Raw genomic sequence first — 25,937 nt, forward strand, 5'->3', positions numbered from 1 at the left:
GTCCTACAGGGAAATGGAGACGTTACTCAGCAGAGTGGAGTCCTACAGGGAAATGGAGACGTTACTCAGCAGAGTGGAGTCCTACAGAGATACGGAGACGTTACTCAACAGAGTGGAGTCCTACAGGGAAATGGAGACGTTACTCAGCAGAATGGAGTCCCACAGGGAAATGGAGACGTTACTCAACAGAGTGGAGTCCTACAGGGAAATGGAGACGTTACTCAGCAGAGTGGAGTCCTACAGGGAAATGGAGAAGTTACTCAACAGAGTGGAGTCCTACAGGGAAACGGAGATGTAGCTCAACAGAGTGGAGTCCTACAGGGAAATGGAGACGTTACTCAGCAGAGTGGAGTCCTACAGAGATACGGAGACGTTACTCAACAGAGTGGAGTCCTACAGGGAAATGGAGACGTTACTCAGCAGAGTGTAGTTCTACAGGGAAATGGAGACGTTACTCAACAGAGTGGAGTCCTACAGGGAAATGGAGACGTTACTCAGCAGAGTGGAGTCCTACAGGGAAATGGAGACGTTACTCAGCAGAGTGAAGTCCTACAGGGAAATGGAGACGTTACTCAACAGACTGGAGTCCTACAGGGAAATTGAGACGTTACTCAACAGAGTGGAGTCCCACAGGGAAATGGAGACGTTACTCAGCAGAGTGGAGTCCTACAGGGAAACGGAGATGTTACTCAACAGAGTGGAGTCCTACAGGGAAATGGAGACGTTACTCAGCAGAGTGTAGTTCTACAGGGAAATGGAGACGTTACTCAACAGAGTGGAGTCCTACAGGGAAATGGAGACGTTACTCAGCAGAGTGGAGTCCTACAGGGAAATGGAGACGTTACTCAGCAGAGTGAAGTCCTACAGGGAAATGGAGACGTTACTCAACAGACTGGAGTCCTACAGGGAAATTGAGACGTTACTCAACAGAGTGGAGTCCCACAGGGAAATGGAGACGTTACTCAACAGAGTGGAGTCCTACAGGGAAATGGAGACGTTACTCAACAGAGTGGAGTCCTACAGGGAAATGGAGACGTTACTCAGCAGAGTGGAGTCCTACAGGGAAATGGAGACGTTACTCAGCAGAGTGGAGTCCTACAGGGAAATGGAGACGTTACTCAGCAGAGTGGAGTCCCACAGGGAAATGGAGACGTTACTCAGCAGAGTGGAGTCCCACAGGGAAATGGAGACGTTACTCAACAGAGTGGAGTCCTACAGGGAAATGGAGACGTTACTCAGCAGAGTGGAGTCCTACAGGGAAACGGAGATGTTACTCAACAGAGTGGAGTCCTACAGGGAAATGGAGACGTTACTCAGCAGAGTGGAGTCCTACAGAGACAGAGTGGAGAAACGGAGACGTTACTCAACAGAGTGGAGTCCTACAGGGAAATGGAGACGTTACTCAGCAGAATGGAGTCCCACAGGGAAATGGAGACGTTACTCAGCAGAGTGGAGTCCTACAGGGAAATGGAGACGTTACTCAGCAGAATGGAGTCCAACAGGGAAATGGAGAAGTTACTCAACAGAGTGGAGTCCTCCATGGAAATGGAGACGTTACTCAACAGAGTGGAGTCCTACAGGGAAATGGAGACATTACTCAGCAGAGTGGAGTCCTACAGGGAAATGGAGACGTTACTCAGCAGAGTGGAGTCCTACAGGGAAATGGAGAAGTTACTCAACAGAGTGGAGTCCCACAGGGAAATGGAAACATTACTCAGCAGAGTGGAGTCCCAAGGGGAAACGTTACTCAGCAGAGTGGAGTCCCACAGGGAAATGGAGAAGTTACTCAACAGAGTGGAGTCCTACATGGAAATGGAGACGTTACTCAACAGAGTGGAGTCCTACAGGGAAATGGAGACGTTACTCAGCAGAGTGGAGTCCAACAGGGAAATGGAGACGTTACTCAGCAGAGTGGAGTCCTACACGGAAATGGAGAAGTTACTCAACAGAGTGGAGTCCTACAGGGAAATGGAGACGTTACTCAGCAGAGTGGAGTCCTACAGAGATACGGAGACGTTACTCAACAGAGTGGAGTCCTACAGGGAAATGGAGACGTTACTCAGCAGAATGGAGTCTCACAGGGAAATGGAGACGTTACCCAGCAGAGTGGAGTCCTACAGGGAAATGGAGACGTTACTCAGCAGAATGGAGTCCCACAGGGAAATGGAGAAGTTACTCAACAGAGTGGAGTCCTACAGGGAAATGGAGGCGTTACTCAGCAGAGTGGAGTCCGAAGGGGGAAATGGAGACGTTACTCAGCAGAATGGAGTCCCCAGGGAAATAGAGACGTTACTCAGCAGAGTGGAGTCCCAAGGGGAAACGTTACTCAGCAGAGTGGAGTCCCACAGGGAAATGGAGAAGTTACTCAACAGAGTGGAGTCCTACAGGGAAACGGAGATGATACTCAGCAGAGTGGAATCCTACAGAGATACGGAGACGTTACTCAACAGAGTGGAGTCCTACAGAGATACGGAGACGTTACCCAACAGAGTGGAGTCCTACAGGGAAAGGAGAAGTTACTCAACAGAGTGGAGTCCTACAGGGAAACGGAGACGATACTCAGCAGAGTGGAGTCCTACAGGGAAATGGAGACGTTACTCAGCAGAGTGGAGTCCTACAGGGAAATGGAGACGTTACTCAGCAGAGTGAAGTCCTACAGGGAAATGGAGACGTTACTCAACAGACTGGAGTCCTACAGGGAAATTGAGACGTTACTCAACAGAGTGGAGTCCCACAGGGAAATGGAGACGTTACTCAACAGAGTGGAGTCCTACAGGGAAATGGAGACGTTACTCAACAGAGTGGAGTCCTACAGGGAAATGGAGACGTTACTCAGCAGAGTGGAGTCCTACAGGGAAATGGAGATGTTACTCAGCAGAGTGGAGTCCTACAGGGAAATGGAGACGTTACTCAGCAGAGTGGAGTCCCACAGGGAAATGGAGACGTTACTCAGCAGAGTGGAGTCCCACAGGGAAATGGAGACGTTACTCAACAGAGTGGAGTCCTACAGGGAAATGGAGACGTTACTCAGCAGAGTGGAGTCCTACAGGGAAACGGAGATGTTACTCAACAGAGTGGAGTCCTACAGGGAAATGGAGATGTTACTCAACAGAGTGGAGTCCTACAGGGAAATGGAGACGTTACTCAGCAGAGTGTAGTTCTACAGGGAAATGGAGACGTTACTCAACAGAGTGGAGTCCTACAGGGAAATGGAGACGTTACTCAGCAGAGTGGAGTCCTACAGGGAAATGGAGACGTTACTCAGCAGAGTGAAGTCCTACAGGGAAATGGAGACGTTACTCAACAGACTGGAGTCCTACAGGGAAATTGAGACGTTACTCAACAGAGTGGAGTCCCACAGGGAAATGGAGACGTTACTCAACAGAGTGGAGTCCTACAGGGAAATGGAGACGTTACTCAACAGAGTGGAGTCCTACAGGGAAATGGAGACGTTACTCAGCAGAGTGGAGTCCTACAGGGAAATGGAGACGTTACTCAGCAGAGTGGAGTCCTACAGGGAAATGGAGACGTTACTCAGCAGAGTGGAGTCCCACAGGGAAATGGAGACGTTACTCAGCAGAGTGGAGTCCCACAGGGAAATGGAGACGTTACTCAACAGAGTGGAGTCCTACAGGGAAATGGAGACGTTACTCAGCAGAGTGGAGTCCTACAGGGAAACGGAGATGTTACTCAACAGAGTGGAGTCCTACAGGGAAATGGAGACGTTACTCAGCAGAGTGGAGTCCTACAGAGATACGGAGACGTTACTCAACAGAGTGGAGTCCTACAGGGAAATGGAGACGTTACTCAGCAGAGTGGAGTCCTACAGGGAAATGGAGACGTTACTCAACAGAGTGGAGTCCTACAGGGAAATGGAGACGTTACTCAGCAGAATGGAGTCCAACAGGGAAATGGAGAAGTTACTCAACAGAGTGGAGTCCTCCATGGAAATGGAGACGTTACTCAACAGAGTGGAGTCCTACAGGGAAATGGAGACGTTACTCAGCAGAGTGGAGTCCTACAGGGAAATGGAGACGTTACTCAGCAGAGTGGAGTCCTACAGGGAAATGGAGAAGTTACTCAACAGAGTGGAGTCCTACAGGGAAATGGAAACATTACTCAGCAGAGTGGAGTCCCAAGGGGAAACGTTACTCAGCAGAGTGGAGTCCCACAGGGAAATGGAGAAGTTACTCAACAGAGTGGAGTCCTACATGGAAATGGAGACGTTACTCAACAGAGTGGAGTCCTACAGGGAAATGGAGACGTTACTCAGCAGAGTGGAGTCCAACAGGGAAATGGAGACGTTACTCAGCAGAGTGGAGTCCTACACGGAAATGGAGAAGTTACTCAACAGAGTGGAGTCCTACAGGGAAACGGAGACGTTACTCAACAGAGTGGAGTCCTACAGGGAAATGGAGACGTTACTCAACAGAGTGGAGTCCTACAGGGAAATGGAGACGTTACTCAGCAGAGTGGAGTCCTACAGGGAAATGGAGACGTTACTCAGCAGAATGGAGTCCCACAGGGAAATGGAGACGTTACCCAGCAGAGTGGAGTCCTACAGGGAAATGGAGACGTTACTCAGCAGAATGGAGTCCCACAGGGAAATGGAGAAGTTACTCAACAGAGTGGAGTCCTACAGGGAAATGGAGGCGTTACTCAGCAGAGTGGAGTCCGAAGGGGAAATGGAGACGTTACTCAGCAGAATGGAGTCCCCCAGGGAAATAGAGACGTTACTCAGCAGAGTGGAGTCCCAAGGGGAAACGTTACTCAGCAGAGTGGAGTCCCACAGGGAAATGGAGAAGTTACTCAACAGAGTGGAGTCCTACAGGGAAACGGAGACGATACTCAGCAGAGTGGAATCCTACAGAGATACGGAGACGTTACTCAACAGAGTGGAGTCCTACAGAGATACGGAGACGTTACCCAACAGAGTGGAGTCCTACAGGGAAAGGAGAAGTTACTCAACAGAGTGGAGTCCTACAGGGAAACGGAGACGATACTCAGCAGAGTGGAGTCCTACAGGGAAATGGAGACGTTACTCAGCAGAGTGGAGTCCTACAGGGAAATGGAGACGTTACTCAGCAGAGTGAAGTCCTACAGGGAAATGGAGACGTTACTCAACAGACTGGAGTCCTACAGGGAAATTGAGACGTTACTCAACAGAGTGGAGTCCCACAGGGAAATGGAGACGTTACTCAACAGAGTGGAGTCCTACAGGGAAATGGAGACGTTACTCAACAGAGTGGAGTCCTACAGGGAAATGGAGACGTTACTCAGCAGAGTGGAGTCCTACAGGGAAATGGAGATGTTACTCAGCAGAGTGGAGTCCTACAGGGAAATGGAGATGTTACTCAGCAGAGTGGAGTCCCACAGGGAAATGGAGACGTTACTCAGCAGAGTGGAGTCCCACAGGGAAATGGAGACGTTACTCAACAGAGTGGAGTCCTACAGGGAAATGGAGACGTTACTCAGCAGAGTGGAGTCCTACAGGGAAACGGAGATGTTACTCAACAGAGTGGAGTCCTACAGGGAAATGGAGACGTTACTCAGCAGAGTGTAGTTCTACAGGGAAATGGAGACGTTACTCAACAGAGTGGAGTCCTACAGGGAAATGGAGACGTTACTCAGCAGAATGGAGTCCCACAGGGAAATGGAGACGTTACTCAACAGAGTGGAGTCCTACAGGGAAATGGAGACGTTACTCAGCAGAATGGAGTCCAACAGGGAAATGGAGAAGTTACTCAACAGAGTGGAGTCCTCCATGGAAATGGAGACGTTACTCAACAGAGTGGAGTCCTACAGGGAAATGGAGACGTTACTCAGCAGAGTGGAGTCCTACAGGGAAATGGAGACGTTACTCAGCAGAGTGGAGTCCTACAGGGAAATGGAGAAGTTACTCAACAGAGTGGAGTCCTACAGGGAAATGGAAACATTACTCAGCAGAGTGGAGTCCCAAGGGGAAACGTTACTCAGCAGAGTGGAGTCCCACAGGGAAATGGAGAAGTTACTCAACAGAGTGGAGTCCTACATGGAAATGGAGACGTTACTCAACAGAGTGGAGTCCTACAGGGAAATGGAGACGTTACTCAGCAGAGTGGAGTCCAACAGGGAAATGGAGACGTTACTCAGCAGAGTGGAGTCCTACACGGAAATGGAGAAGTTACTCAACAGAGTGGAGTCCTACAGGGAAACGGAGACGTTACTCAACAGAGTGGAGTCCTACAGGGAAATGGAGACGTTACTCAGCAGAGTGGAGTCCTACAGAGATACGGAGACGTTACTCAACAGAGTGGAGTCCTACAGGGAAATGGAGACGTTACTCAGCAGAATGGAGTCCCACAGGGAAATGGAGACGTTACCCAGCAGAGTGGCGTCCTACAGGGAAATGGAGACGTTACTCAGCAGAATGGAGTCCCACAGGGAAATGGAGAAGTTACTCAACAGAGTGGAGTCCTACAGGGAAATGGAGGCGTTACTCAGCAGAGTGGAGTCCGAAGGGGAAATGGAGACGTTACTCAGCAGAATGGAGTCCCCCAGGGAAATAGAGACGTTACTCAGCAGAGTGGAGTCCCAAGGGGAAACGTTACTCAGCAGAGTGGAGTCCCACAGGGAAATGGAGAAGTTACTCAACAGAGTGGAGTCCTACAGGGAAACGGAGATGATACTCAGCAGAGTGGAATCCTACAGAGATACGGAGACGTTACTCAACAGAGTGGAGTCCTACAGAGATACGGAGACGTTACCCAACAGAGTGGAGTCCTACAGGGAAAGGAGAAGTTACTCAACAGAGTGGAGTCCTACAGGGAAACGGAGACGATACTCAGCAGAGTGGAATCCTACAGAGATACGGAGACGTTACTCAACAGAGTGGAGTCCTACAGAGATACGGAGACGTAACTCAACAGAGTGGAGTCCTACAGGGAAATGGAGACGATACTCAGCAGAGTGGAATCCTACAGAGATACGGAGACGTTACTCAACAGAGTGGAGTCCTACAGGGAAATGGAGACGTTACTCAACAGAGTGGAGTCCTACAGAGATACGGAGACGTTACTCAACAGAGTGGAGTCCTACAGGGAAATAGAGACGTTACTCAACAGAGTGGAGTCCTACAGGGAAATAGAGACGTTACTCAACAGAGTGGAGTCCTACAGGGAAATGGAGGCGTTACTCAGCAGAGTGGAGTCCGAAGGGGAAATGGAGACGTTACTCAGCAGAATGGAGTCCCACAGGGAAATGGAGACGTTACCCAGCAGAGTGGCGTCCTACAGGGAAATGGAGACGTTACTCAGCAGAATGGAGTCCCACAGGGAAATGGAGAAGTTACTCAACAGAGTGGAGTCCTACAGGGAAATGGAGGCGTTACTCAGCAGAGTGGAGTCCGAAGGGGAAATGGAGACGTTACTCAGCAGAATGGAGTCCCCCAGGGAAATAGAGACGTTACTCAGCAGAGTGGAGTCCCAAGGGGAAACGTTACTCAGCAGAGTGGAGTCCCACAGGGAAATGGAGAAGTTACTCAACAGAGTGGAGTCCTACAGGGAAACGGAGACGATACTCAGCAGAGTGGAATCCTACAGAGATACGGAGACGTTACTCAGCAGAGTGGAATCCTACAGAGATACGGAGACGTTACTCAACAGAGTGGAGTCCTACAGAGATACGGAGACGTAACTCAACAGAGTGGAGTCCTACAGGGAAATGGAGACGATACTCAGCAGAGTGGAATCCTACAGAGATACGGAGACGTTACTCAACAGAGTGGAGTCCTACAGAGATACGGAGACGTTACTCAACAGAGTGGAGTCCTACAGGGAAATAGAGACGTTACTCAACAGAGTGGAGTCCTACAGAGATACGGAGACGTTACTCAACAGAGTGGAGTCCTACAGGGAAATAGAGACGTTACTCAACAGAGTGGAGTCCTACAGAGATACGGAGACGTTACTCAACAGAGTGGAGTCCTACAGGGAAATAGAGACGTTACTCAACAGAGTGGAGTCCTACAGGGAAATAGAGACGTTACTCAACAGAGTGGAGTCCTACAGAGATACGGAGACGTTACTCAACAGAGTGGAGTCCTACAGAGATACGGAGACGTTCCTCAGCAGAGTGGAGTCCCAAGGGGAAACGTTACTCAGCAGAGTGGACTCCCACAGGGAAATGGAGATGTTACTCAGCACAGTGGAGTCCCACGGGGAAACGGAGACGGCACTCAGCAGCGTGGAGTCCCACGCGGTAACACAGACTGCAGTCAGCAGAGTGGAGTCCCACGCGGTAACACAGACTGCAGTCAGCAGACTGGAGTCCCACGCGGTAACACAGACTGCAGTCAGCAGCGTGGAGTCCCACGCGGTAACACAGACTGCACTCAGCAGCGTGGAGTCCCACGCGGTAACACAGACTGCACTCAGCAGATTGGAGTCCCACGCGGTAACACAGACTGCACTCAGCAGCATGGAGTCCCACGCGGTAACACAGACTGCAGTCAGCAGAGTGGAGTCCCACGCGGTAACACAGACTGCAGTCAGCAGAGTGGAGTCCCACGCGGTAACACAGACTGCACTCAGCAGAGTGGAGTCCCACGCGGTAACACAGACTGCACTCAGCAGAGTGGAGTCCCACGCGGTAACACAGACTGCAGTCAGCAGAGTGGAGTCCCACGCGGTAACACAGACTGCAGTCAGCAGAGTGGAGTCCCACGCGGTAACACAGACTGCAGTCAGCAGAGTGGAGTCCCACGCGGTAACACAGACTGCAGTCAGCAGAGTGGAGTCCCACGCGGTAACACAGACTGCACTCAGCAGCGTGGAGTCCCACGCGGTAACACAGACTGCAGTCAGCAGAGTGGAGTCCCACGCGGTAACACAGACTGCAGTCAGCAGAGTGGAGTCCCACGCGGTAACACAGACTGCAGTCAGCAGCGTGGAGTCCCACGCGGTAACACAGACTGTAGTCAGCAGAGTGGAGTCCCACGCGGTAACACAGACTGCAGTCAGCAGAGTGGAGTCCCACGCGGTAACACAGACTGCAGTCAGCAGTGTGGAGTCCCACGCGGTAACACAGACTGCAGTCAGCAGAGTGGAGTCCCACGCGGTAACACAGACTGCACTGAGCAGCATGGAGTCCCACGCGGTAACACAGACTGCACTCAGCATCATGGAGTCCCACGCGGTAACACAGACTGCAGTCAGCAGAGTGGAGTCCCACACGGTAACACAGACTGCAGTCAGCAGAGTGGAGTCCCACGCGGTAACACAGACTGCAGTCAGCAGAGTGGAGTCCCACGCGGTAACACAGACTGCAGTCAGCAGCGTGGAGTCCCACGCGGTAACACAGACTGCAGTCAGCAGCGTGGAGTCCCACGCGGTAACACAGACTGCAGTCAGCAGAGTGGAGTCCCACGCGGTAACACAGACTGCAGTCAGCAGAGTGGAGTCCCACGCGGTAACACAGACTGCAGTCAGCAGCATGGAGTCCCACGCGGTAACACAGACTGCAGTCAGCAGAGTGGAGTCCCACGCGGTAACACAGACTGCAGTCAGCAGAGTGGAGTCCCACGCGGTAACACAGACTGCAGTCAGCAGCGTGGAGTGGAGTCCCACGCGGTAACACAGACTGCACTCAGCAGCGTGGAGTCCCACGCGGTAACACAGACTGCAGTCAGCAGAGTGGAGTCCCACGCGGTAACACAGACTGCAGTCAGCAGCGTGGAGTCCCACGCGGTAACACAGACTGCAGTCAGCAGCGTGGAGTCCCACGCGGTAACACAGACTGCAGTCAGCAGCGTGGAGTCCCACGCGGTAACACAGACTGCAGTCAGCAGAGTGGAGTCCCACGCGGTAACACAGACTGCAGTCAGCAGCGTGGAGTCCCACGCGGTAACACAGACTGCAGTCAGCAGCGTGGAGTCCCACGCGGTAACACAGACTGCAGTCAGCAGCGTGGAGTCCCACGCGGTAACACAGACTGCAGTCAGCAGCGTGGAGTCCCACGCGGTAACACAGACTGCAGTCAGCAGCGTGGAGTCCCACGCGGTAACACAGACTGCAGTCAGTAACACAGACTGCAGTCAGCAGCGGAGTCCCACGCGGTAACACAGACTGCAGTCAGCAGAGTGGAGTCCCACGCGGTAACACAGACTGCAGTCAGCAGAGTGGAGTCCCACGCGGTAACACAGACTGCAGTCAGCAGAGTGGAGTCCCACGCGGTAACACAGACTGCAGTCAGCAGCGTGGAGTCCCACGCGGTAACACAGACTGCAGTCAGCAGAGTGGAGTCCCACGCGGTAACACAGACTGCAGTCAGCAGAGTGGAGTCCCACGCGGTAACACAGACTGCAGTCAGCAGCGTGGAGTCCCACGCGGTAACACAGACTGCAGTCAGCAGCGTGGAGTCCCACGCGGTAACACAGACTGCAGTCAGCAGAGTGGAGTCCCACGCGGTAACACAGACTGCAGTCAGCAGAGTGGAGTCCCACGCGGTAACACAGACTGCAGTCAGCAGCATGGAGTCCCACGCGGTAACACAGACTGCAGTCAGCAGAGTGGAGTCCCACGCGGTAACACAGACTGCAGTCAGCAGAGTGGAGTCCCACGCGGTAACACAGACTGCAGTCAGCAGAGTGGAGTCCCACGCGGTTAACACAGACTGCAGTCAGCAGCGTGGAGTCCCACGCGGTAACACAGACTGCACTCAGCAGCGTGGAGTCCCACGCGGTAACACAGACTGCACTCAGCAGCGTGGAGTCCCACGCGGTAACACAGACTGCAGTCAGCAGAGTGGAGTCCCACGCGGTAACACAGACTGCAGTCAGCAGCGTGGAGTCCCACGCGGTAACACAGACTGCACTCAGCAGCATGGAGTCCCACGCGGTAACACAGACTGCAGTCAGCAGAGTGGAGTCCCACGCGGTAACACAGACTGCAGTCAGCAGCGTGGAGTCCCACGCGGTAACACAGACTGCAGTCAGCAGCGTGGAGTCCCACGCGGTAACACAGACTGCACTCAGCAGCGTGGAGTCCCACGCGGTAACACAGACTGCAGTCAGCAGAGTGGAGTCCCACGCGGTAACACAGACTGCAGTCAGCAGCGTGGAGTCCCACGCGGTAACACAGACTGCAGTCAGCAGCGTGGAGTCCCACGCGGTAACACAGACTGCAGTCAGCAGCGTGGAGTCCCACGCGGTAACACAGACTGCAGTCAGCAGCGTGGAGTCCCACGCGGTAACACAGACTGCAGTCAGCAGAGTGGAGTCCCACGCGGTAACACAGACTGCAGTCAGCAGAGTGGAGTCCCACGCGGTAACACAGACTGCAGTCAGCAGCGTGGAGTCCCACGCGGTAACACAGACTGCACTCAGCAGCGTGGAGTCCCACGCGGTAACACAGACTGCAGTCAGCAGAGTGGAGTCCCACGCGGTAACACAGACTGCAGTCAGCAGAGTGGAGTCCCACGCGGTAACACAGACTGCAGTCAGCAGAGTGGAGTCCCACGCGGTAACACAGACTGCAGTCAGCAGAGTGGAGTCCCACGCGGTAACACAGACTGCACTGAGCAGCGTGGAGTCCCACGCGGTAACAGAGACTGCAGTCAGCAGAGTGGAGTCCCACGCGGTAACACAGACTGCAGTCAGCAGAGTGGAGTCCCACGCAGTAACACAGACTGCAGTCAGCAGAGTGGAGTCCCACGCAGTAACACAGACTGCAGTCAGCAGAGTGGAGTCCCACGCAGTAACACAGACTGCAGTCAGCAGAGTGGAGTCCCACGCAGTAACACAGACTGCAGTCAGCAGAGTGGAGTCCCACGCGGTAACACAGACTGCAGTCAGCAGAGTGGAGTCCCACGCGGTAACACAGACTGCAGTCAGCAGAGTGGAGTCCCACGCGGTAACACAGACTGCAGTCAGCAGCGTGGAGTCCCACGCGGTAACACAGACTGCAGTCAGCAGCGTGGAGTCCCACGCGGTAACACAGACTGCAGTCAGCAGAGTGGAGTCCCACGCGGTAACACAGACTGCAGTCAGCAGAGTGGAGTCCCACGCGGTAACACAGACTGCAGTCAGCAGCATGGAGTCCCACGCGGTAACACAGACTGCAGTCAGCAGAGTGGAGTCCCACGCGGTAACACAGACTGCAGTCAGCAGAGTGGAGTCCCACGCGGTAACACAGACTGCAGTCAGCAGAGTGGAGTCCCACGCGGTTAACACAGACTGCAGTCAGCAGCGTGGAGTCCCACGCGGTAACACAGACTGCACTCAGCAGCGTGGAGTCCCACGCGGTAACACAGACTGCACTCAGCAGCGTGGAGTCCCACGCGGTAACACAGACTGCAGTCAGCAGAGTGGAGTCCCACGCGGTAACACAGACTGCAGTCAGCAGCGTGGAGTCCCACGCGGTAACACAGACTGCACTCAGCAGCATGGAGTCCCACGCGGTAACACAGACTGCAGTCAGCAGAGTGGAGTCCCACGCGGTAACACAGACTGCAGTCAGCAGCGTGGAGTCCCACGCGGTAACACAGACTGCAGTCAGCAGCGTGGAGTCCCACGCGGTAACACAGACTGCACTCAGCAGCGTGGAGTCCCACGCGGTAACACAGACTGCAGTCAGCAGAGTGGAGTCCCACGCGGTAACACAGACTGCAGTCAGCAGCGTGGAGTCCCACGCGGTAACACAGACTGCAGTCAGCAGCGTGGAGTCCCACGCGGTAACACAGACTGCAGTCAGCAGCGTGGAGTCCCACGCGGTAACACAGACTGCAGTCAGCAGCGTGGAGTCCCACGCGGTAACACAGACTGCAGTCAGCAGAGTGGAGTCCCACGCGGTAACACAGACTGCAGTCAGCAGAGTGGAGTCCCACGCGGTAACACAGACTGCAGTCAGCAGCGTGGAGTCCCACGCGGTAACACAGACTGCACTCAGCAGCGTGGAGTCCCACGCGGTAACACAGACTGCAGTCAGCAGAGTGGAGTCCCACGCGGTAACACAGACTGCAGTCAGCAGAGTGGAGTCCCACGCGGTAACACAGACTGCAGTCAGCAGAGTGGAGTCCCACGCGGTAACACAGACTGCAGTCAGCAGAGTGGAGTCCCACGCGGTAACACAGACTGCACTGAGCAGCGTGGAGTCCCACGCGGTAACAGAGACTGCAGTCAGCAGAGTGGAGTCCCACGCGGTAACACAGACTGCAGTCAGCAGAGTGGAGTCCCACGCAGTAACACAGACTGCAGTCAGCAGAGTGGAGTCCCACGCAGTAACACAGACTGCAGTCAGCAGAGTGGAGTCCCACGCAGTAACACAGACTGCAGTCAGCAGAGTGGAGTCCCACGCAGTAACACAGACTGCAGTCAGCAGAGTGGAGTCCCACGCGGTAACACAGACTGCAGTCAGCAGAGTGGAGTCCCACGCGGTAACACAGACTGCAGTCAGCAGCGTGGAGTCCCACGCGGTAACACAGACTGCAGTCAGCAGCGTGGAGTCCCACGCGGTAACACAGACTGCAGTCAGCAGCGTGGAGTCCCACGCGGTAACACAGACTGCAGTCAGCAGCGTGGAGTCCCACGCGGTAACACAGACTGCAGTCAGCAGCGTGGAGTCCCACGCGGTAACACAGACTGCACTCAGCAGAGTGGAGTCCCACGCGGTAACACAGACTGCAGTCAGCAGCGTGGAGTCCCACGCGGTAACACAGACTGCAGTCAGCAGAGTGGAGTCCCACGCGGTAACACAGACTGCAGTCAGCAGAGTGGAGTCCCACGCGGTAACACAGACTGCAGTCAGCAGCGTGGAGTCCCACGCGGTAACACAGACTGCAGTCAGCAGCGTGGAGTCCCACGCGGTAACACAGACTGCAGTCAGCAGCGTGGGGTCCCACGCGGTAACACAGACTGCACTCAGCAGAGTGGAGTCCCACGCGGTAACACAGACTGCAGTCAGCAGAGTGGAGTCCCACGCGGTAACACAGACTGCAGTCAGCAGAGTGGAGTCCCACGCGGTAACACAGACTGCAGTCAGCAGCGTGGAGTCCCACGCGGTAACACAGACTGCAGTCAGCAGCGTGGAGTCCCACGCGGTAACACAGACTGCAGTCAGCAGCGTGGGGTCCCACGCGGTAACACAGACTGCACTCAGCAGAGTGGAGTCCCACGCGGTAACACAGACTGCACTCAGCAGAGTGGAGTCCCATGGGGAAACAGAGACGATAATGTACTTCTGAAATATGACCCCCTCCTTCACACATTATAGAATTTTACAGTAGATGTCACTACCATACCAATTCCACTAGGCAGAATTTCATTAATCCTTGTGATCACACTAACTACATGTTCAATGGGATTTAGTGGACCAGTGCTCTACCTACACCCTTCAAACGATTCTTCCAGGTTAATTCTGAAATCCAACACAAGACACCGCGATAACCTTCACCCTCCCCACTGCCACACCTCACATAATTCTCTGTCAAATACAGAGGTACCATATTCTGGAATTGTTATCTTATCATTTAAATTATTGAATAGTATTCTAAGCATGTCCTCCTTGTCTTGGCTGTATAAACATCCTCTGGTCGCTGTAGGGGCTAGAGGTTACTGATTTCTTCACATTTTACAAAATACAACTGTCAAATCAAATAGTTTGAGTCTAGCCGGCTGCTGATTGGAATGGTTAGGAATTATTTTTGAGTGGATTAATGCTGTGCGTAACTAACACCAGTCTGTAGTTGCTAAGACCGTACAATGTTAGGAGATCCTATAGCCCACTATCCTATCCTGCAGGAGTGTAAGAAGGCTACAAAAAAACATCATTGATCTAGAATGAGCGTGGTGAACAACCAAGTAGCCTATATATCTGAAAACTAACAAAGTGAACAGGGACGAAAAGCACAGCATGTGATCACCACACTGACAGCGTGAGTATAACATAGCACAGTGTTAGAAGATACGGGATTGGACTGTGCTTTCAGGCGTTCGTTCTCAATAATCCCCCAAGCCTAATAAAGCGCTGCACTATATCATTGGCATTACATATTCACGAGCTGCGCGCGGCCAGGTGGATTTGTTGTAGGCTGACACACGCACACGGACACACACACACGCACGACACACACATGCACGGGCACACGCACGGACACACACGCACTGACACACAGACAAATGGATCAAGCATTGAAAGTTGTTTCTGCCGCTGTGTGTCAGTCAGACTGTCAACTTTGGTGTGAGTCTTGTGACTATTATTCCTGCGCAGCATATAGACTTGTTTAGGCAAGAGCTGTTCCCATTATTTTGGGGCTAATCACCAGGATCATTTTCAATAGAAAATAAAATGTACCTCTCCCATGTGCCTCTCCCATGAACCAAAAGTGGTGAAACTCTGCTGGTCACCCTCATGTAACACCTTTGCACAAATAGGCCTAGGTTATCTCTTTAGATGCACTAAATTAATCAGATTCTGTTCAGAGATTTAATTAAGGAGTTAGAGGTCGTCTGCATTTGCCTTTTCTCGACTGGAACATGTTGTTTGGAGTGTGGAGGTTGGTGGACAGGATTTTAATGAGACCTTTTTACAGCTGCGGCTGGCAGACGGAGAAAAGTGCCAGCACACGACTCGAAATCAACGATGAATGACACACGGAATTGATTCAGTCTACTGTACTATTTGAATTGGCTGGTAGACAGTTCATTAAATGACAGTTGGAAGACAATGAAAGTGTACGAGTGCGAGAGATAGAGTGAGAGAGACTACAGACACGGGACTTCGCTGTCCATGGTGCTGAAAGAACAGCTCCCATGCTTAATTGAGCGGGTTGGGTTTTTGTAACTTGGTGCAACTGAGTGCTAGATTGGAAGACTTTCAGCTTCACTGTAGGCTACCTTTTGCACAGTAGACAGCTGTTGAAGGAGACTAAAATTATGTTCTAGTAGTGGAAGGCTTTTCTGTGTGCCCAGAGACCACTCTTAACACATTATAAATCCCAGCAATGCTCAAACCACCTGAAATCAGCCAACGGAAGTCCAAACACACAAAACGACTCAGAACAATAATTAACAAAAATGCATTTCAAAATCATAGAACTACCATAGGTAGGTTACAGAATAATCGTAAACATGGCGTAAGTCATTAACGCATAGGCTACAATGTCATCTTTAAACGATCGACGTAAATGCATTTGAAACAGCAACGTGACTGCTGGATACTGATGTGTAGCCTACCTGGTTGATGCACAGGGCAAAACGCTTCCTTTCCCGCGCGCCAGCCAGACTCCCGCCACGCAGCCCCGTGCCTTCCCCTTGATACATGTTCCTGGAATGACACAAGAAAAAGTTATGCCAATTAGCCTAATGTCCAAATTTTCACTGTAAAATTCTCCGAGTGAGAAGCAGCTGACAATAGTAAGTCTCTCCGTATCGGTGCTGGCCAGAACCTATAGAGCTTGTTCTGCTCGCTAGAGCCAGATGTAGGATTCCATTACTCAAACTAAATTGAAACAGAATACGTCACTTATCAAACATGCATGACGCATCAACAGCCTATATTATGATTGACTAACCGATAATTGCCGGTCCTCAACATAGCTGGCTGTGCCACCGTCAGATAGAGGGACAGCAGCGGAGAGTGCAGAGAGTAGAGTAGCCCCACTGTCAGAAAGAGCCGACTTGGGAATTGTTCTCTCATCCAATAAGATGTTAGGGTCGTGTATGATAGGTTATATACTGCATGTGTGCAAAGGGGGAGTAATTTAGTCCTGTAATCAACATAAATCACCAGTTTGTTAGCTCTCTCTGCAAAGCATGGCGGGAAAATATATATTATCTCACTTACGGCTAACCGGGAAGGAATTTACAATCCTCATGTGCCGCCAGTGGACCTTCAGTCGCGAGTCATGGAGTCAGACATGGGAGATGAATATGCTGGGCACATAGATTGAATACCATGTATTTATTTGACAATAGAATACTGATGAAGCTTTAGGCTTGTCTGAGGTGTCCTTGTTTGTGGCCATTATTGTTTTTCTCCTGAAAAGTCCTCATGAAAATCAAAGCACATTGATGATTACATTTTGTCAATGTAATGACAGCAACACGCTGCAGTATATTGTGTAATGTATGACAGTGCCCAACCCTATAAATAGGCGGCACAGATAGAACAAGGAGCCAGATGTTTCACCGGATGTATAAATCTGAAGCATCCGGTTAGAATCTCCGGCAGTGGGAGAGTATGGCGCGGGAGGGAACTGGAAAACCTTCTGCTGATTTTCTCAATGAAGAAAAGCCCGAACTGAATAGTTCCCCCAAAATATATTACGAAACAGGTTGCACTAAGTTTTGTAGACTTGGCCCTTTGCCAAAGTTTTAAAATTGCGTTGTTTACAAGGGCAGCAAGGGCGAATTGAGTTCTTACACACACACTTCACAGAAATATTCAAATACATGCCAGAACGCCAACAGGATCATACTAGCTAGTGCTTGGCGCTGCCCACCTCCTTGCTTGTTCAACCCACTATAATGAATTATCTCCCATTGAGATGAACTATCTTGCGTTAGTTATAAATATATTTGTAGGCGGCTTGAGATGGTCTGAGTAGGTTTGACCTAACTTAAACCAGGTAAGCAAAGTGGACAAAAGCAGGTAAGGTCCATCTGTTACAGAGCAGCCAGTAGCTGGAGTCAAGGAGTTGTGTGTGTCTGCCGTCACAACCATGGCATCTTCAGGGACTAGACACAACAGCTCCTCTCTGATGAGTAAGGTAAGAAAAGTGGGTATGACCACCACCACCATCAGCCTCTAAATATGTGCACCATCCTACTCAGTGAATTTCATCAAAACAAAAACAATGAAATGTTAAAAAAGTTAGCCTTTTTAGATCACCGATCTGAAACACCCTATTGATTAAAACACTCTATTTTGTAACGAAGGTAGCCTCAACAGCACTCTCTAGCACCATGGTGTAGCCGGAGGACAACTATTTTCTGTTCTCCACTACGTACATTGACTTCAATACAAAACCTAGGAGGCTCAAGGTTCTCACCCCCTTCCATAGACTTACACAGTAATTATCAAATCAAATCAAATTGTATTTGTCACATTCACTGAATACAACAGGTTACAATACAATCTTACCGTGAAATGCTTACTTACAAGCCCTTAACCAACAAGCCCTTATCTCACTGATCATCCCCAAAGCCAACACCTAATTTGGCCGCCTTTCCTCCCAGTTCTCTGCTGCCAGTGACTGGAACGAATTGCAAAAATCGCTGAAGTTGGAGACTTTTATTTCCCTATTTCTGCTAAATTGTAATTATTTGCTCATATGGCCTATTTATTGCCTACCTCCTCATGCCTTTTGCACACACTGTATATAGACTTTATTTTTTCTACTGTGTCATTGTGTCATTGACTTGTTTATTGTTTACTCCATGTGTAACTCTGTGTTGTTGTCTGTGTCACACAGCTTTGCTTTATCTGGGCCAGGTCGCAGTTGCAAAATGAGAACTTGTTCTCAACTAGCCTACCTGGTTAAAGAAAGGTGAAATAAATAAAATAACAAATCATTCAGTTCAATAAATAGAGTTAAGAAAGCATTTACTGAGTAAACTAAAGTAAAAAATAAAAGTAAAATAACAATAACGAGGCTATATACAGGGGTACGGGTACTGGTACTGAGTCAATGTGCGGGGGTACAGGTTAGTCGAGGTCATTTGTACATGTAGGTAGGGGTGAAGTGACTATGCAATGTAAATAGTCCGGCTGTCCATTTGTTTAAATGTTCAGCAGTCTTTTTGGCTTGGGGGTAGAAGCTGTTCCAGGCTCCAATACAGCTCATCGATGTGAATGGGGGCGTGTTCCGCCCTCCTGTTCCTGTAGTCCACGATCCTGTAGTCCACGATACGACCACTTTACCATAACGCTGTTTATATAATAGCCTCGGACATGAGGTTTACATCTAATTGTTGTATAAGATGAATGAGTGAGGATGATACTGTTTGTAAACTTGTGTAATGTGATTTTGGACTGTTTAATGAAGGAAACTCCAATTCCCTTTTGAGTTTAACTAAATCAGAGGACCGCCCATGAGCCCAGTTAGGGTCAGGCATCCTGGGACAGGCCCTTTTCTGCAACTCCCAAATAAAAAACCCACTTTGAGAATTTCTCAACAGACCATGTTTCCCTCAATTACGAGAGGACAAAGGTTGCAGACCAGCTTACCTCGATAACGAGAGGGCCAAGGTTTGAGTAGATGGCTGAATCTTTTAACCATACCACATGGTTAAACTCTTAGACTATCGATACCGACAGAATAAGAACAAGTCTTTGATATTAATTACTAGTCTGCAGCTAGGAATTCGGTATCATTGAACGGTATCAAGACCGACAACCGCCGAAACATCTATCCATAACGACATGAATGAATGTCACGCTGAACTATCCATTCTAACCACGACAGAGAGGGCGGACAAACTCTCCAACAGAAACAAACTTTTCAACAGAGACCCTGACGACACACTGAGCGTAAATATATATACTGATTGCAATTGTTCCCGAATGAGTGAGCGTTCATGTGCAAAGGATTAGCATTTCAAATGTTGTAATTATCAACTGTGTAGGGACTTCTCAGTCGACCCTCACTTCCCTTTTGTACACCAAGCTGCCATGCCAGTTTAGCCCACAGGGCACATCCCCCTATCATTTCTTGTAACCATATTTACTTTGTTTGTTTGTGTGTGCACTTCTGTGATTGTTTAGTTAGTAATAAATTCATGATTTAAGACAATTGATGTCTGGATGACTCATAGTGAAGACTGGGTTCGTGCAGATAACCAACAATTTACAACATTTGGAATGAGACTAACGTGAGATAAAATAAAGAATAAGTCATTAATTCAGAAGACTATTGATCAGATATGAAAATATCTGAAAAGTTATATTAGGAAAATTATAACTTTGTAATCTGAATATTTTCCTTGGTGACCCGATTTCCTAGTTAATTACAGTTACATGATTAATCAGTTTAATCGCGTAATACTAATTACAGAGAATCTTTGATAAAAACGAAAAATCTTAATTTAATGATAGTAAAGACAGGACACAGACTGAAATCAAAATATTTGAAATCAATTGTCTACACACAATACCCCATCATGACAAAGTGAAAACATGTTCTTAGGAATTTTTGCTGATTTATTGAAAATTAAATATGGAAATATCTCATTTACATAAGTATTCACACCCCAATCAATACATGATAGAATAACCTTTGGCAGCGATTACAGCTGTGAGTCTTTCTGAGTAAGTCTGAATTGTACAATATTTGCACATTATTCTTTTCAAAATTCTTCAATCTCTGTCAAGTTAGTTATTGATCATTGCTAGAAAGCCATTTTCAAGTCTTGCCACTGATTTTCAAGCCAATTTTTGTTAAAACTGTAACTAACCCAAATTCAATATCATGTTGCTAAGCATCTCCAGTGTATATTTCCCTTGTGTTTTAGGTTATTGTCCTGCTGGAAGGTACATTTGTCTCCCAGTGTCTGTTGGAAAGCAGATGGAACCAGGTTTTCCTCTAGGATTTTGCCTGTGCTTAACTCTATTCCATTTATATTTTTTCATTAAAAAAACTCCCTCATCCTTGTTAGTGACAAGCATACCCATAACATGATGCAGCCACCACCATGCTTGAAAATATGAAGAGTGGTACTCAGTGATGTGTTGGATTTGCCCCAAACATAATGCTTTCTATTCAGGACATAAAGTTAATTTCCTTGCCAATTGTTTTTTTTTTTTCAGTTTTACTTTAGTGCCTTATTGAAAACAGGATGCATATCTTGTAATATTTTTTATTATGTACAGGCTTCCTTCTTTTCACTCTGTCATTTAGGTTAGTATTGTGAGTAACTACAATGATGTTGAGCCATCCTCAGTTTTCTCCTATCACAGCCATTATACTGTTTTAAAGTCACCATTGGCCTCATGGTGAAATCCCTGACTGGTTTTCCTTCCTCTCCGGCAACTGAGTTTGTAGTGACTGGGTGTATTGATACAACATCAAATCAAATCAAATGGTATTAGTCACATAAGCCGAATATAACAGGTGTAGTAGACCTTACAGTTAAGAGCACCTAATCGACATTGCAGTTTCAAAAAATATGGATAGGAATAAGAGATAAAAGTAACAAGTAATTAAAGAGCAGCAGTAAAAAAGAACAATATATACAGGGGGGTGCCGGTACAGAGTCAATGTGCGGGGCACCAGTTATTTGAGGTATTATGTACATGTAGGTAGAGTTAATTAATGTGACTCTGCATAGATGACAACAGAGAGTGGCAGTGGTGTGGAGAGGGGTGACCGCAATGTGAATAGTCTGGGTAGCCATTTGTCCAGATGTACAGGAGTCTTATGGATTGGGGGTAGAAGCTATTTAGAAGCCTCTTGTACCTAGACTTTGCGTTCCGGTACCACTTTCCGTATGGTAGCAGAGAGAACAGTCTATGACTGGGTGGCTGGAGTCTTTGATCATTTTTTGGGCCTTCCTCTGACATCGCCTGGTATAGAGGTCCTGGATGCTTGGCTCCAGTGATGTACTGGGCCGTTCACCCTACCCTCTGTAGTGCCTTGCGGTCGGAGGCCGAGCAGTTGCCATGCCAGGCAGTGATGCAGTCAGGATGCTCTCGATGGTGCAGCTGTAGGATCTAAGGACCAATGCCAAATCTATTTAGTCTCCTGAGGGGGAATAGGTTTTGTCGTGCACGCTTCATGACTGTCATGGTGTGCTTGGACCATGTTAGTCTGTTGACGATGTGGACACCACGGAACTTGAAGCTCTCAACCTGCTCCACTGCAGCCCCGTTGATGAGAATGGGGGCGTGTTCGGTCCTCTTTTTCATGTAGTCCACAATCATCTCCTTTTTCTTGATCACGTGGAGGAAGAGGTTGTTGTCTTGGCACCACACGGGCAGGTCTCTGACCTCCTCCCTATAGGCTGTCTCGTTGATATCGGTGATCAGGCCTACCACTGTTGTGTCATCTGCAAATTGAATAATGGTGTTGGAGTCGTGTCTGGCTGTTTAGTCATGAGTGAACAGAGAGTACAGGAGGGGGCTGAGCACGCACCCCTGAGGGGCCCCTGTGTTGAGGATCAGTGTGGCGGATGTGTTGTTACCTACCCTTACCACCTGTGGCGGCCCGTCAGGACGTCCAGGATCCAGTTACATCCAAAATGTAATTAATAACTTCACCATGATCAAATGCATATTCCATTTGTATTTTTTACACATCTACAGTACCAATAACGGCCCTACTTTGAGAGGCATTGGAAAACCTCCCTGATCTTTGTGGTTGAATCTGTGTTAAAAATTCACTGCTCAACTGAGGGACCTTACAGATAATTGTATGTGTGGAGTGCAGAGATCAGAGAGTCATTCAAAAATCATGTTATACACTACTATTGCACACAGAGTCCATGCAATTTATGACTTGTTAAGCACATTTTTACTCCTGAACTCATTTAGGCTTAGCGTAACAAAGGGGTTATTATACTTGACTCAAGACATTTCAGCTTTTTATTTTTAATTCATTTGTAAATATTTCTAAAAACATAATTCCACTTTGACATGATGGGGTATTGTGTGTAGGCCAGTGACACCACATCTCTATGTAATCCATTTTATGTTCAGGTTGTAACAGAGCAAAATGTGGAAAAAGTCCAGGGATGTGAATACTTCCTGAAGGCTCTGTAAATTCATTTGATCAGGTTTTTGCTTTGGCGGACCTTATTATATTGGTAAAAAAACGAATGAATGCAACTGTTAATGTCAAATTATTTTGTGTTCTACTTGTATCCCTGGTTGTCCTGAAAATACAATTTCAAACACTTAATTACAAGGTCTGGACATGCAGATAAATTAAAATCAGAAAAACGAAAAGCATATTTTGGGGGGGGGGTCTCGGAACTGATAGGGTTAATAGAAAAGAAGCACGTATGTGTCACATTTGTCTACAAAGCTACATCTACACTGTCACTGGAAGTACAAGAAAATAGTCCTGATCTACACATACGCCCTCTGGTAACCCACGGACTCTGCTGTGCAAGGTGTATGTAGCCCTGGTAATAATGGATTCCTGGAGAGCGTCCTTTATTTGCCCATTAGTCCAGGAGACGTTGATGCCTTAGTAATGGCACACAGGTTGAGGCTTGGGTAAAGAGACAAGGCTTTAACAAACAGGGATTCAAGCATTCAGTCATCTCTGGTCGCAGCAGTCTTTACACACTGTGTGTCATGAGAGGTCATGTAGGATTTCACTGAAGGCAAGCTTTGGAAAACCCAAACATATACTTGTAAATCTTTTCTAAAACATAGCTTTGGACACACAGAAGTGCACCGGTTCCTCGGGGGTGTGGTACCCGATTGCTGCGCTCCAGTTCAGGACTGAAAAGCTGTCAGTTTTAACGTCTGGCTCGGTTTGGGTCCTGGTGACGATAGAGACATCACCAACCCTTGTGTTTGCCCACACCGGGTTTATCAACAACATGACTGACTATGTGCTATGGCATGACCGACCCTGACCAGTTCTATACTTACTTTTCTTACGACATGTTTCTGGACATTGTTGGATTCCTGGAACATTTTATGATTACTCTGATCTGTTACTGCTCAATATGAGAGTGCTCTACCGGGCTGGAAGGGACAATTCCCCGGGAGAGAGAGACAGAGATTCGAAACAAGTCCCTACGCAACATTCTGGCGGTGTGCTTGATGTTCGTGCTGTGTTTGGTGAAACATCACATTGCACGGACAGTGTACCTGTTCATACGAGTCTATAGGTCCAGTGACTGTACAGTCCTCAACTTGGTGATGATCGGCTATAAGATATGAAAACCCCTTGTCAGCTTCAACAGCTGCCCAAACCCACTGCTGTCCTGGGTTGGACAGGCACCAGAAGCAGCTCTGGGTCCAGTTATTTAGGAGTAAGATGGTCCATCCGGCGGTGTGCAGGGTATAACCAGATATACAGTGGCAAGAAAAAGTATGTGAACCCTTTGGAATTACCTGGATTTCTGCATAAATTGGTCATAAAATTTGATCTGATCTTTATCTAAGTCACAGCAATAGACAAACAGTCTGCTTAATCTAATAACACACAAATAATGATGTTTCATGTCTTTATTGAACACACCGTGTAAACATTCACAGTGCAGGGTGGGAAAAGTATGTGAACCCTTGGATTTAATAACTGGTTGAGCCTCCTTTGGCAGCAATAACCTCAACCAAATGTTTTCTGTAGATCAGACCTGCACAATGGTTAGGAGGAATTTTGGACCATTCCTCTTTACAAAACTGTTTCAGTTCAGCAATATTCTTGGGATGTCTGGTGTGAACGAATCTCGAGGTCATGCCACAGGATCTCAACTGGGTTGAGGTCAGGCCTCTGACTGGGCCACTCCAGAAGGCCTATTTTCTTCTGTTGAAGCCATTCTGTTGTTGATTTACAACTGTGTTTTGGGTCGTTGTCCTGTTGCATCACCACATTTCTGGTGAGCTTTATTTGGCAGACAGATAGCCTTACATTCTCCTGAAAAATGTCTTGATAAACTTGGGAATTAATTTTTTTCTGTCGGTGATAGCAAGGTGTCCATGCCCCAAACCATGATGCTCCCTCCACCATACTTTACAGTTGGGATGAGGTTTTGATGTTGGAGTGCAGTGTCCTTTTTCTCCACACATAGTGTTGTGTTCTTCCAAGAAACACAACTGTAGTTTCATCAGAATATTTTGCCAGTAGCGCTGTGAAATATCCATGTGCTCTTATGCGAACTTCAGACGTGCAGCAATGTTTTTTTTGGACAGCAGTGGCTTATTCCGTGCTGTCCTCCCATATACACCATTCTTTTTTTAGTGTTTTAGGTATCGTAGACTCGTCAACAGACATGTTAACATGTTCCAGAGATTTCTGTACGTATTTAGCTGACACTCTTGGATTCTTCTTAACCTCATTGAACATTCTGCGATGTGCTCTTGCAGTCATCTTTGTAGGACGGCCACTCTTAGGGAGAGTAGACAATTTATAGACCATTTGTCTTAATGTGGACTGATAAACACCAACGCTTTTAGAGATACTTTTGTAACCCTTTCCATATTTATGCAAGTCAACCATTCTTAATCTTAGGTCTTCTGAGATCTCTTTTGTTCACGGTATGGTTCACATCAGGCAATGCTCCATGTGAATAGCAAACTCACATTTGTATATTGCAGGGCAGCTCTAACCAACATCTCCAATCTCGTCTCATTGATTGGACTCCAGGTTAGCTGACTCCTGACTATGTTTTGGAGAAGTCATTAGCCTAGGGGTTCACATAATTTTTCCAACCTACACTGTGAATGTTTAAATGATGTATTCAATATAGACAATAAAAATACAATCATTTGTGTGTTATTAGTTTAAGTATTTGTGTGAGTTACAGTAGATGAAGTTCAGATATTTTTTTTTGTCAATTTATGCAGAAATCCAGGTAATTTCAAAGGGTTCACATACTTCTTCTTGCAACTGTAGTACCAACCTTCTCTGGTACTGCCAGATATCAATGACTGATTTTCTGATTTTTCTTTTCTGCAAGTCAGAAAAACAGCTAATTATTTTCTGTTAATAGGTAAATGGGCCATTTTGTTCTATGCCTTTTGGCATAGAATTGCCCATCTGTTCAGGCAGGCCTGCTTCATAGAGATGGGTCCATCTTAGCCTCTACTGGACTATACTCAGCTGCTTAGTCAAAGTGACGAGAGGTTAAAAAAAAACATATTATCTGATGTGTTCTCAAGGGCTTTTGTAGCCTATTCTGGAAATGAATAATATACAGGACATCTTTTTCTCGATAGTTTTTTGTAACCACGTTTTTCCATTTCACAAACAACAAAGTACAGAACTCATAACAATACCAAATCAAACAC

The 25,937-nt window shown here is 48.3% G+C and overlaps 1 protein-coding gene across 1 annotated transcript in view; it reads right to left on the bottom strand.

The window, feature by feature from the left end:
• Positions 1 to 16,583, bottom strand: part of LOC118375531 (schwannomin-interacting protein 1-like) — a 386,524-nt gene extending 369,941 nt beyond the window's left edge. The window contains exons 1-2 of the mRNA XM_052522718.1: positions 16,546 to 16,583; positions 16,208 to 16,298 (exon numbers count right to left, since the gene is read on the bottom strand). Of these exons, the coding sequence (XP_052378678.1) occupies positions 16,208 to 16,298; positions 16,546 to 16,568 (114 nt within the window). The 5' untranslated portion in view covers positions 16,569 to 16,583. The remainder of the gene's footprint in view (positions 1 to 16,207; positions 16,299 to 16,545) is intronic.
• Positions 16,584 to 25,937: the final 9,354 nt, after the last annotated feature.

This window comes from Oncorhynchus keta, chromosome 1 (genome assembly GCF_023373465.1).
Source record: "Oncorhynchus keta strain PuntledgeMale-10-30-2019 chromosome 1, Oket_V2, whole genome shotgun sequence".
NCBI classification, from domain to species: Eukaryota; Metazoa; Chordata; class Actinopteri; order Salmoniformes; family Salmonidae; genus Oncorhynchus; species Oncorhynchus keta.